This window comes from Stegastes partitus, unplaced genomic scaffold (genome assembly GCF_000690725.1).
Source record: "Stegastes partitus isolate 25-593 unplaced genomic scaffold, Stegastes_partitus-1.0.2 Scaffold1644, whole genome shotgun sequence".
In the NCBI taxonomy this organism is placed as follows: Eukaryota; Metazoa; Chordata; class Actinopteri; family Pomacentridae; genus Stegastes; species Stegastes partitus.
This window is the reverse complement of record NW_007579375.1, coordinates 121086-133116: the sequence shown is the minus strand read 5'-3', so window position 1 is coordinate 133116 and position 12031 is coordinate 121086. Positions and strand designations below refer to the sequence as shown.

The 12031-nt window shown below is 40.3% G+C and overlaps 1 protein-coding gene across 1 annotated transcript in view; it reads left to right on the top strand.

Annotated features, from left to right (window-relative positions):
• garnl3 (GTPase activating Rap/RanGAP domain like 3) overlaps nt 1-12031 on the top strand; it is a 75816-nt gene that overhangs the window by 26136 nt on the left and 37649 nt on the right. Inside the window, exons 5-15 of the mRNA XM_008301233.1 lie at nt 186-250; nt 2886-2949; nt 3109-3135; nt 4456-4531; nt 5063-5161; nt 5270-5373; nt 8197-8305; nt 8495-8540; nt 9380-9486; nt 9578-9693; nt 10174-10278. Coding sequence (XP_008299455.1) covers nt 186-250; nt 2886-2949; nt 3109-3135; nt 4456-4531; nt 5063-5161; nt 5270-5373; nt 8197-8305; nt 8495-8540; nt 9380-9486; nt 9578-9693; nt 10174-10278 — 918 coding nt within the window. The remainder of the gene's footprint in view (nt 1-185; nt 251-2885; nt 2950-3108; nt 3136-4455; nt 4532-5062; nt 5162-5269; nt 5374-8196; nt 8306-8494; nt 8541-9379; nt 9487-9577; nt 9694-10173; nt 10279-12031) is intronic.

Here is a 12031-nt window from a genome sequence, read left to right as displayed (position 1 = left end):
AAAATGTTGTGTGGTCTGAATTTCTTGTGAGTAGTGCTGCAACAGTAGGGTAGCAGTTTCTCGTTTAGCCTGGAAAATCAATTTGCGAGCTACATAAAGGCATGTTTTCAAAGAGTGAAAGGTGAATGAAACCCGCTGTGCTAAGAGTTTGTAATCCCTGATCTGTGTCATTCTTGTTTGCTCAGGGCACTCTGAAGATCAGCCTCCCCTACAGCCCGACCAAAACACTATCAGTCAAGTCTATCCTAAGGTGAGAGTTGCAGCCCGACACAGTTCTCTTTACAATACATGAATGTGAATTAATACTGTTGTTATCTCACGCTGCTGCTGGGTCATGATTATTTGCATAAAGTGTTGCCGAACATGACTGAAATCAGCGTCTCAAACCCAACCGGTCTATATAAAAGCGGCCCAGTGTTTTTCTGTCCACCGTGTTATACACTGTTATTAATGCCATGTACCGTGTTTGGGACCAAGCTGCTTGTGTGTGTGTTATTTTAATAAAGTAGGGTATGATGTGTTTTTGTTTCAGGGTGAGCTGCACACACACACACACACACAGAGCTTGGTTGCAAAATATGATTGCATCCACAAAACTGTGAACACTTAACTTCAGTCACAGTCAGAGGAAATACTCACCAGTGTTTTGCTCTCTGTAGCTTTCAAGTGCAAGAAGAAAATTAGCTTTCAGTCCAAGTGTGTTTGTGGTTAAAATAATGTAACATGATCTCCACTGTGACTTTTGGATAATTGAACATCTCTTATGAACAGATTTAAGCTTTTACAAGGCCTTTATTTCATAGCTTTGATTCACCTGCAGATTATTCTCTTGATTGATGGATTCATAATGTGTCTATCGTAAGGCTTCAAAGCATCTTTTGAGGACCCCTAATTCAAGACAGTTTCTTTGAGTTGAGCCCTCGCTTATCCACGTTGCAACTTGTGGTTAACTGATGAGAGAAGCTAAAGTAGAGCGATACATTATTTATAGAGTGTTTACCTTTTATAGAAGAGTTCTTGTTTATGTTAACCTGCTGTATATCCCATTAATATGACTATGGTGGCTCCAAGTGTCGTGCTAACTTTGCACTGCACACTTTCGTGGTAGAGCTTCGGAGACACAACATTTTGCATGGGACCATTAGCATGAGCTGTGGGCAACCTGTATGGGAAGTAGGTGCAGTGTTGTGGAAAGTGAGTGACTCTAGTGTGTAAAATAAGTCATCTTACCAGCAAGTAGCTGCAGCCACTGTGAAGTTTATACCAACAGGGTGATTAAGTTGCAAAAGTCAGCCACAAAATGTGCACATATGCCTAAGTTTGAAAGTTTTGTACCGTGTTTCCTGCTTGAAAAAGAAAAAGCAGATATAGGCGTAGTTGATGAAATGTTGCAAAACTACTACTCAGATAGTAGAGGTTACCACCCAACAGGCCAGACTACGATAAAGTCAGTATGTGTAAAACTAGAATTCTCCGTAATAAAAAAGGGAACAAATCTTTGAATCATGATAGTGAGCAGCTGAACCTGATCTGCCCAGCAAAATTTTAATTCAAGGAAAGCCCTAGTCTATAAAATGCCTGTTAGAATTGCTGAGAGCTAAGCTTTGCCAGTAAGAAAAAGTTTATTACTATATTACTACTATATTATAAGGGGCAATCATAAAGTTCCAAGACTGTGTTTATAAAAAAATAAAATAAATGTGCCCCTAATGTGTCATGCACAGTTTGCATTGGGGCTCTGAATCTCCTAAAATCTTACAAAACAGTAATTCCAAAGCTTGAATTTTATGTTGAGAAAGATGAAGAAGAACCCACATCTAGTGAGTCGGGCAGGTGGGGAGTGACGGTTATATTGTTGTGGCTAAGAAATCTATGGCAATCACCATGCTGACTGGACGCACAGTACATCATGTCATGGTTCAGGCTGTTAACTCCGATTGTTCACCCTCAGATTCCCCAGGTCTTTAGAGTAGAGCTGTGCCTTGACGCTCCAGTGTTGGGGGACTAATTCCTGGTGCACAACCACATGAATGTCAAGGTGCTCTCCTAACCTAAAGCGCCTTGTAAGGTCTTAGAAACCGTGGGATCTTCCACTGTAGCAATTGCTGTGACTTCTGTTGATGGTAACCACTGACCCACCATTCATCCCCAGTGATGATCCTCAGCCGCTGATCGACACAGAATCTGATGTTTTATTCTCTGCCTCACTTTGCAGCTTATGGAGAAATCACAAATGCTTCCTACCAATGGTCCCATCGTGTTTAACTCAGGTCGTGCTGCCGATAATACAGGATCACATGGTTTCCAGGATCATGATAGTTAGCGCGAACTGACTAACAAGCAACAAATCCTCAAATTGGACAGCCTTAAGCTAGACACTGGTCTTTGTTTTTGTTGAAAAAAAATGCATAAATTCATTGACTATTTGTTTTAGTAATCATTCTAATTGGAAGTAGAGTGCCAGATGCATTAGAACATCTTCTAGCCTTGTAAAGAAAATCACCCAACTGACTGAAAAACATCCCACTCTGGCAACACTTATTATATTTTCACACTATATTTTACACAAGAACCTCACATGTATTTTCTGGTTATTTATACCTTCAAAAAGATGTTTCCAGCAGCAGATGTCCTGAGCGACTAGTAACAGGATATAAAAAGATGCATGAAACAGGAGATTGGAGATTATAAATTCCTCGGGCTGAGTGGTGTCACTACTCAAACTCTGAATGAATACAAATGGTACAAGCTGGATGAGAAATCCCCTGTATCAGCTATCATTTTTCTGTGTTAGCCTTCGGGCTATTTGTCTTCCATCAGCCTTAAACATCCCTTTCTCTCTTCTTCCACCCTTCCCTTTCCCGCTCCTCCCGCTCCTCTTACAGTGCAATGAACATGGACAGGTTTGAGAAAGGCCCCAGGGAGATCCTCAACCCGGAGATTCAGAAGGTGAGAGTGACACCAGAGCATTGGCCCGCTTTTAATGAAATATAGCACCGGTCCATTTCATGCCAAGCCTGATCAGCAACACCTAAACTTTATAATATCCTCGGGCTGTGTCATCTCTAGCTGGTCAGTGTGAATGATAGTTATGTCCTCTTTCCCCAGGATCTGCTGGTGCTGGAGGAACAGGAGGTATGAAACCACACTGTGTTTACAGCACACTGCTGCCGTTTGGTTTCTTGTTTTGGTGATCCTGCATTTATTTTTATCCATCCATCCATTATCTATACACCACTTAATCCAAGGTGGCTCGGTGGTTAGCACTGTTGCTTCACAGCAAGAAGATTCGTGTCCCGGTGAGGACGCCCGGGATCTTTCTGTGTGGAGTTTGCATGTTCTCCCCGTGCAGCGTGGGTTCTCTCTGGGTTCTCCGGCTTCCTCCCACACAGTCCAAAAACATGTTGAGGTTAATTGGTGATTCTAAATTGTCTTTAGGTGTGAATGTGAGTGTGCTTGGTTGTCTGTCTCTAAGTGTAGCCCTGTGATAGACTGGGGACCTGTCCAGGGTGTCCCCTGCCTTCACCCTGAGTCAGCTGAGATAGACTCCAGACCCTCACGACCCTAGTGAGGATTAGGCGGTGTATAGATAATGGATGGATGGTTACAACTTGGGGAAGCCATTGATGTTGAGGAGGAGTGCTGTTGCCATAATTGGGCTTGGTCTAGAACAAATGTGAGATCAGTGCCATGTGTCAAAGTAATATCTAAATGAATGCCAAGACCTAAGGATTCCCAGCAGCTGCACTGTTATGAAATGATTCATGTTAAACATTCACCTCACAATAGTTTTTAATAATGTGGCTGATCGGTGAAACTGATCCGTCAGGAGAGAGTCAAGTAGTTTCCTGAATATCATCATAATCTACAAGTTTTCTTTACAATCACCAGAGATGTGATAGCTCTATGGGCCAATTCATGCTTTCCACATCCATTTGCACAGACTGATATTCCATCAGTTGAACAAATCAAAGCACCTCCCAAGTCTGGCAGAGAACACTTTAATTTCAACTCCAGCTTAATGATGAATTCTAGAGATCTTAATGGCCAAGACTCTCCTTGTGCATCCTCTCCTCATACCAGACATTTGTTTTAAGCACCACATGTTTTCTGGCTGATGTGTATTCAGCACACTTTGCGGACAGTCACAATTTGAGTGGATGATAAAATTTACATCACGTGTACCCTCGCAGACGTGCAAAGCATGAATTGACCTTCAAAAATGTGTGTCACAACCTTTACCTGTTCTTTCTCATTTACTTCACTAATGAGCTTCAAAGATGAAAAATTAAGGGAGGAATCTGAACCATAGGATGAAAGTAAATGATGTTGAATCCTGGAACCTTTTCAGTGTCTTTTATGTCAGATTTTGAATATGAAATGTATAAATTCTATTAAAAGAAAGGCATGTGCTGTTAATAATTGAACTATTCTGACCCATGTGTGATTTTGTAGGGTTCTGTCAACTTTAAATTTGGTGTACTATATGCCAAAGATGGACAGCTCACAGACGACGAGATGTTTAGCAACGGTAAATCCCTCGATGTTTACTTTTTTTTTTTTTCAGTGTTTACTCAAAGCCATTGAAGACACTTCAGCCACTTTCCCAGACATGGATTAAGTCTAGTCGTAGACAAAATGAAAAGTACAATGAAGAGCTTTATTGAAAGAAGTTTTGGACTATGTTTAATCCACGTCTGAGAAACTGAGCCTTTGACATTTCGAGAAATACGCTTATTTGCATCCTTGCCGAGCGCAAACACCATATGTCTCACTTTGTTTATTGCATCCAGCGAAGCAATCCAGCTTATAAACTCACTAATGTTAGTTGGTGAGCTTCCAGGCTAGCCAGACTTCCCCTGTTTGCTGTCTGTTGTTCGACGCTAATCACCTGCACTCATGTTTCGAACACAAGCAATGAGAGTGGTATCGATCTCCTCATCTAACTCTCAGCAAGAAAGAGAATAAGCGCAATTCCCAAAATGTCAAAATTTCCTTTAACAAAGCACTGCGAGCTACAATAGAAGATGCCCGCTGAGTGAAAGCTCTGTGTTTGTTGTAGAGATGGGCAGCGAGAGCTTTGATAAGTTTCTCAATCTGCTGGGTGATTCCATTACACTGCAGGGATGGGCAGGTTACCGCGGAGGGCTAGACACCAAGAGTAAGAACACTCGCATCTGCTCACTCACATTTTATTACCGTCACTTTAAAGTAAAGGCTGTTCCCGATGCTAATTCTTTCTTCTTTGTTGCTGGTTTTTTGTCTGCAGATGACACTACAGGAATTAAGTCCATCTACACGGTGTATCAAGGCCATGAGCTCATGTTCCACGTGTCCACCATGTTACCGTACTCTAAAGAGAACAAACAGCAGGTGTGTGTGGTTGGTTGTGGTCCGTAATGTGTTATGTATTTATTTTCTTTTGCTTCAGTCTGCTCTCGCGTTCAATCAGTGAGATCTTCCACCATTTTGAACCATTCCCAACTGAATACTGTGAAGGTGCAGCATTTTGTGCGTTCATGGTGTCCAGAGGATGAAACCTCATGACTTTGATAATCCCCTGATCTTTTCTCTAGAGCCACCATAAGGTTAACATTCGGGCTTTACTGTGAAATCAAATTTTCCTTAAATTTAGTCTAGAAATTCATATCCTCTGCAGGTTAAAGTGTAAAACTTGTGTCATTTAGCTTAGAAAAGATCCCACTTTAACTGTGCATTGACAGGAAGCCAGTTCAATGGCAGCCAACGTAGCAAATGCAGTGACCTTAGGAAAGCAAGAGGCAAAAAAAAAGGATATTATTGCTTCATTCAGTCATGTATGATTGAAAAGGACTAGTCCTTAGATATGACACATAATTTGATTTCTTAGGATAAAAAAAGACATTCCGGTGGTCACTAATAAGGAACAGTGTGTGCTCATACTGCATGTGGCTGCCGGTGTTGTTGCATGACTCCCATCTGAGTAACAAGAGCTGCAGTCATGCACTGTGCTGTGTCGCAACATAATCCTTTTATTTTAATTGTCGAAGATGTAGGGTTAAATTTCACTCCCCCATACAGAGATGTTAGAGGAAAAAGAAAAAGAAAGCAGCTATTTTTATACTCGCTAGTAGTGGTGCCAAAGAAGTGTCACGCTAAACGAAGGGCTAACATTAATAAATTACCCTCTCTTGGCTATGATTGTGTTGTTTGTCTCTTAGATAATGAAACATCCTGTGTGTATCCCTGACATTTTGGATGGGTTGAAGCCCTAGAAAATAGCTCAGTGTCCAAAATAGAAAAGGTTAATCTTCAGCCTCTCAGGCGTGAATGTTCTCATTAAATTAGAGCTGTCAGTCAGTCAGTCAGTCCATGAAAAGAAGAGTAATTGGCAACTGTTCTGATGATCAGTTGGCACCAACTTACCTGCAAACATTTGATAGTTTTGGGGTTTTTAAATGTGTGAATTCAATACTTTAGTTGGTCCTGCGCTATAGTGAAATCAAGATATTTGAACTGTTCATTGAACAAAACAGGAAACCAGATGACATGTATGTGTGGCCTCCAGTAATGCCGTTTTTTTTATTTTTTTTGCTGTTTTCTGATGTGCTATAAACCAAAAGATTAATCTGTAAATGATGAAGCAAATAAATCAGTAATGGCAATGTTTGTTAGTTGCAGCATTACACTGAATTTTATGGCAATCTGTCTTTTAGTTTCTTATACATGAGTGGAAGTTAGGACTGAATGATGGCACCAGGAGAGATGTAGAAGGTTCAAAAATGCTTTGGAAATGGCAATTTTTATTTATTTTTTTCATTATATCATTATTTTTTTGCTGATTATTGATATTCAGCTCTTGTAAAAGCATCATTAATGTGTTTAAATTAAATTGTTGGAGATCCTCCATGCCACATTGCCATCACAGGTTAAAAAATGTACATATAACTTTTTAATTATTTCAAAAATTATAAATATTGCCATTTCTAGGGAGAGGATGTGTCTGTGAGATTATAATATATAAGCAAAATCGAGATGGCAAAACAAGCAGGTGAAGAGTTAGTGCAGAAAATGCGGTCAGTGTTGCTGCCTCTGAAGTTTGGAGATCAAAGAGTTGAAATTATCACTGCTTCTTAAAGTGTTTAAGTTATTTAGACCTTGAAAAATGTTAGAATGACACCCTCTTCGTTTCATCAGGGTGATGCAGACAACTTTAAAGCTGCTGTAATTCATATTTTTTATGGTGAAAGTGGTTGTTTTACGGCACAAAGCTTTACTGTTTTAATTGTCAGCTGCATTTTAGTGAAAGAAGCTTAAGCAAACCCAGTAAAGCCTTGCAACTAACTAGAGCATTTTGCAGCCGAATATAAAAAATATTTCCCCCAGAACGCTTCTCCACTGAAGTTAAAGAAGCCACCTACGTCAAACTGGAAAGACCATCTCTCAACAGAGGTGGAGGTCTGAGGCATCACCTCTCACCTGTTTACAGCTCAGTCCTAAGGTCTCTCCCCAGGAAGATGAAACCACATCCACACCTCGCCACAAAAGACCCTAATGAACCCCATTGTGTCAGGGGGAGCACTAACGACTCACATAACGAGGGGGAGGAGGAACAACCCCCCAGTTCAAACTCAAACTCAGGTGTTAACGGCTCCTTTAGGATTTGAGTATCTGGAACTCCCAACTAGTCAGTCAGAACTGATGAAGCCTCTTGGATGAGAGGTGAAACGTCTTCAGGGAACTCAAGCAAGTCCAGTTGCTACGATTAATCTACCAGAATAGTTAGTGTGGACCAAAGATACTGTGCCATCTGAATGGAATAGATGCATGCAGATGTGCTAAAAACAACAACAGGAAGTTAGTTGGAGTGACTATTTTACAAATATATTTAGATATTTTTAGAGTGAGCTGCTCTTTGTGATTCATTATCTCCACCGTTCTTGCAAGCAAACATCCGCAAAACAGGTTAAAAAGAGAAAACGCTCCTCTAAGTTTCCCCACCTCCAGTGACATTCTGCTGTACATCAGCTAGAAACTGTTTCTGCATGGAGCCAATTTATCTACTTGTTGTTCCTCTTCACCTTACGTGGCTTCAAAAAAAATCAGTTAATGCAACATAAAAGACCATTCCTGTCACGCATGAACGTTTTCATAGCGAGGTTAAGTTGCTGTTTTTCTGTCCTCATCTTTGTGTCTCTGTGCTTTGTTCTCTGGCAGGTGGAGAGAAAGAGGCATATTGGAAATGACATTGTTACCATAGTGTTCCAAGAAGGGGATGATGCATCGTCGTCCTTCAAACCGTCTATGATCCGATCGCACTTCACCCGTATCCTTCACTTGGACAATGACTGTCAGAGTAATTAAGCGGTTATTCAGCGACACGAGCCGCGTTCACAGGAAGTTCTGCTAATGACCACATATCACATCACGCCACTGAAGATGTATGCGATAAAATATGCTGCATGGATTACTGTGTCTCCTGTATAAGTGATGTTTCCTATACTTTGACTTGCAGATATTTTTGCATTAGTTAGGTATAATAGCCAGAATGACAGTTACAGGTGAGTGGCTTTGGTTAACGCTGTGCTGTTTATGGTTACATAACTGCTGATGACTTACACATCAAACACACCTAACCCTCTGAAACCTGCTGGCAGATTTAAAAGGCATGTCATCTTTCAAAAAAGTACGCCACTGATCAGGGGTAAAAACATAAAGAATTTTCAACTTTTCATGAGTTCTTGAAGTAATCAACTGAGGCATGCTGTTTCGTAAGAAAACATAACAAATACAAGCTAAAGTTTTTCTACATGTCTCATTTAAAAAATGTACAAAACAAACTGCTTTCTTCAGATTCTGTAAAAAGAAAAACAAGATAAAGTGCTGCAATCAAAAGTCACATGATAAAATTTCAGGGACCTTTCGGCTGATCAGCAGGCTGTGTTTAGACAGAGCAGAGAGGAGACAAGTATTGAAACAAATGTAAAATGCAAATAATGAAATATCTATAGTGTGCATAGCTAACTTTTTCTAGTTTTGATAACACCTGTCGGCACCTGGGAAAGTGTTGCATATGTTGAATCAAGTTTAAGTTTTTAGCTTTTTTTAATATAAAAAAATCAACAAAATTCGACTTTATTTATTTCCTTTTTCATGATTTATGACGTTACAAGTTCGTTATAATGCCGTGTCTACTTCTAGCCTTGGTTGTGTTTCCATAGAAGTACAGAACTTTAAAAATTAGTAAAAATGTGACAGGAGCATTAAAAAAAACTAAAAACTGCTTGGGGTTCAGAGGGTTGTGCTTGATTTTTTTTTTAAATGTAGTTGAATTTACTTGATTTGTCTCTAAATAACTACGAGTGTAATAAAAGTGTAATACATGTGCTCTGTGCCACAGGTTGAAGATTTTCTCAGAGGAGAGTGTCCCGCTGTTTGGACCTCCTCTCCCATCTCCGCCTGTATTTACTGATCACCAAGAATTCAGGGACTTTTTATTAGTCAAATGTAAGAAAAAGTGCATCAGATGTGTCAGTAAGTTTGCATCGTGTGTTTTTTTTTTCTACTCTGATGTTTATTTTTTTTCTATCTCCTGCAGTAATCAATGGAGAGAAAGCCACACTGGAGACACCAACGTTTGCCCAGAAGCGCCAGCGGACCCTTGACATGTTGATCCGCTCGCTTTACCAAGACCTCATGCCTGACCTGCACAAGGTACCGCAGCTTTTCTGGCTTTCTAACAACCGCTCTGCTCGTCCACTAATGAATGGACGTACTTTTTTGGTCGTCCACGTCGTCTCCTCCTCCTCCTGTCACTGGCAGCCACTGTAGCTCTGCTGGGTTGTGTTCTGCTGTATTCCACTGCAGCCCTCGGTGTCTCTCTGCATACTGCACCACACCGACTGGATACTACTGCAATGCTGACTTTCTCAGCAGGGCTCTCTCTCCTCACATCACTTTTGTTCCTTTTTCTCTTGTTTTTTTTTTTTTCGTCCTCTCCTTTCTCTGTTGCTCCTAACACGACTCGGTTCTAGCTGTGTTTCACTGCTGCTGTTCTCACCCCCTGCCAGGGTCAGTCTCTAAGACCCCCCTTTTTGCTTTCTTTTTCTCTGTGTGCATGTGTGTGTGGGTGTGTGTGTGTGTGTGTGTGCCACATTTTGTGTGTTCCACGTTTAGGTTCCTTTTTCTCCCCAGAACATGTTAAACCGACGGTCCTTCAGCGACGTGCTGCCCGAGTCTCCAAAGTCGGCACGCAAGAAGGAGGAGGCACGGCAGGCTGAATTTGTCAGAATAGGGCAGGTAATGAAGTCACAAACATGCACATACACACAAAAACATCCACACCAACCACAAGAGGTTAGAAACACACTCAGACGTTAAACACATGGAAACCAGGAGAGACACAGTGACAAAGGCGTCAACACAACACACCTAATCACCTAAATAGTTTGAATCGTTGACAGAATTTTTAAATCTTTTGTTTCTCTGGAGTATTATGTATTATACTGCAGTGGTATATCACTGTTAAACTGGTGGCTAATTGTAGACTGGCAGAGTTTGATTTGTAAATATAAAAAAATGAAAGGGAAAGGAGACATGCTTTACTTTTTGGGCATTTTTGGCTCACTGTCCGCCCCTTTTTTCGCTGCAAAAAATGCTCCAGCTCTATGAAAACAGCACAACCATGGCCAGTAGTGGAGAGAACTCAAAAATACAGAAGGTGAATTTTTGTGATTATTTATCATGTAAAAATCGACAAAACCTTGAATCAGAATGTGCATCAAAAAATAAAAAAAAAACAAAACACTTGTGGGTTGTGGGATTCAGAGGGTTGTAGAAGAGTACCTTTATTAAACACAAGTTCTTGTTTGTTTGTGTAAACCTTTCCTAATCCAAGGTATAATTTAAAATGTCTCCAAGATCAGGATTTCAGCCTATCGAGGCATTTTTTTAACTGGCTAATATCAGCAAGAACGTAAGCCAATGATTTATGTACATCTGCTGTCACACAGTTGTCAAAAAGGCAGAGCACGGTTTGTAGCTGGACATTAGCGATGACAACCAGCAGCGTTACAACCAATAAACGGGTTCTTTGATGGCTGGAGGTCACAGAAGTCTCTGTCATGGTGCCAGTTGTTAGCTGAACCCCTACAACTACCCGTAGTCTGAGTGACTGAATCCTCTCCACAAGCTTTTTGACCACCTGCATAGCATTAAGGAACAGCTTGGATGCAGAAATACTTGGTTTCTTAATGCATTGCAGATCTATTGGATTGATTTTTATATCTTTAATGTACTTGAAGTGTTTGTTATGTAGGAAAATGGTATCAGATTGTGACTTGATATTGGCAGATACTAAATATTAAATGACTCGGATCAGATCAGAGGTGATAAAACTCGATTGCGACATCTCTAACTTCAAACTATTTTATTTCCTTTTGTTTTTAAAATAAAAAAATGTAAAATTCATGAATAGCGCGACATAAAGTCACTTTCTGTACCTGCACAGCAATGGTAGGACAAAATGTGTCAAGAATGAAATAGAGAGAAATGTAGATTTGAATCTCTAGAATATAATATCCAGAGAAAAGCGTCTGGGTTTGCTGTTAAATGTATCAATTACCTTACAGTCGAAGGCGTTATGTAATTCCTGCACAAAAATACAGGGAATATATTTTACAGATGATTATTCTGGATGGAAACTGTTGGGATCAGCCTCCATTGTAGAGAACACTTCAGGTTGGAGCTGTAATCAGGGGCATAATTCACAGCGAGACGCATTACATAGATTTTCTTTCCATTCTGAAAAATTGCATTTTTTGAGAGCTTCATACACTTATCTTCAGGCGCTGCTGCATTTCTCAGCTGCAGTGCAATTTGGTGTAACACTTCACTTTACAGGTCCTCTATTTTCATGCTAATTTACTGGAAACTTTTCTCATAACTTCCCGAAAATATGTCAGGATATTTCAAAGAGAGGCTTGCAAAATTTGGTACTAAATATAAAGGAAATAGATAAATTGTTAGCTTTTACGGCTATTAAGTACCTGCT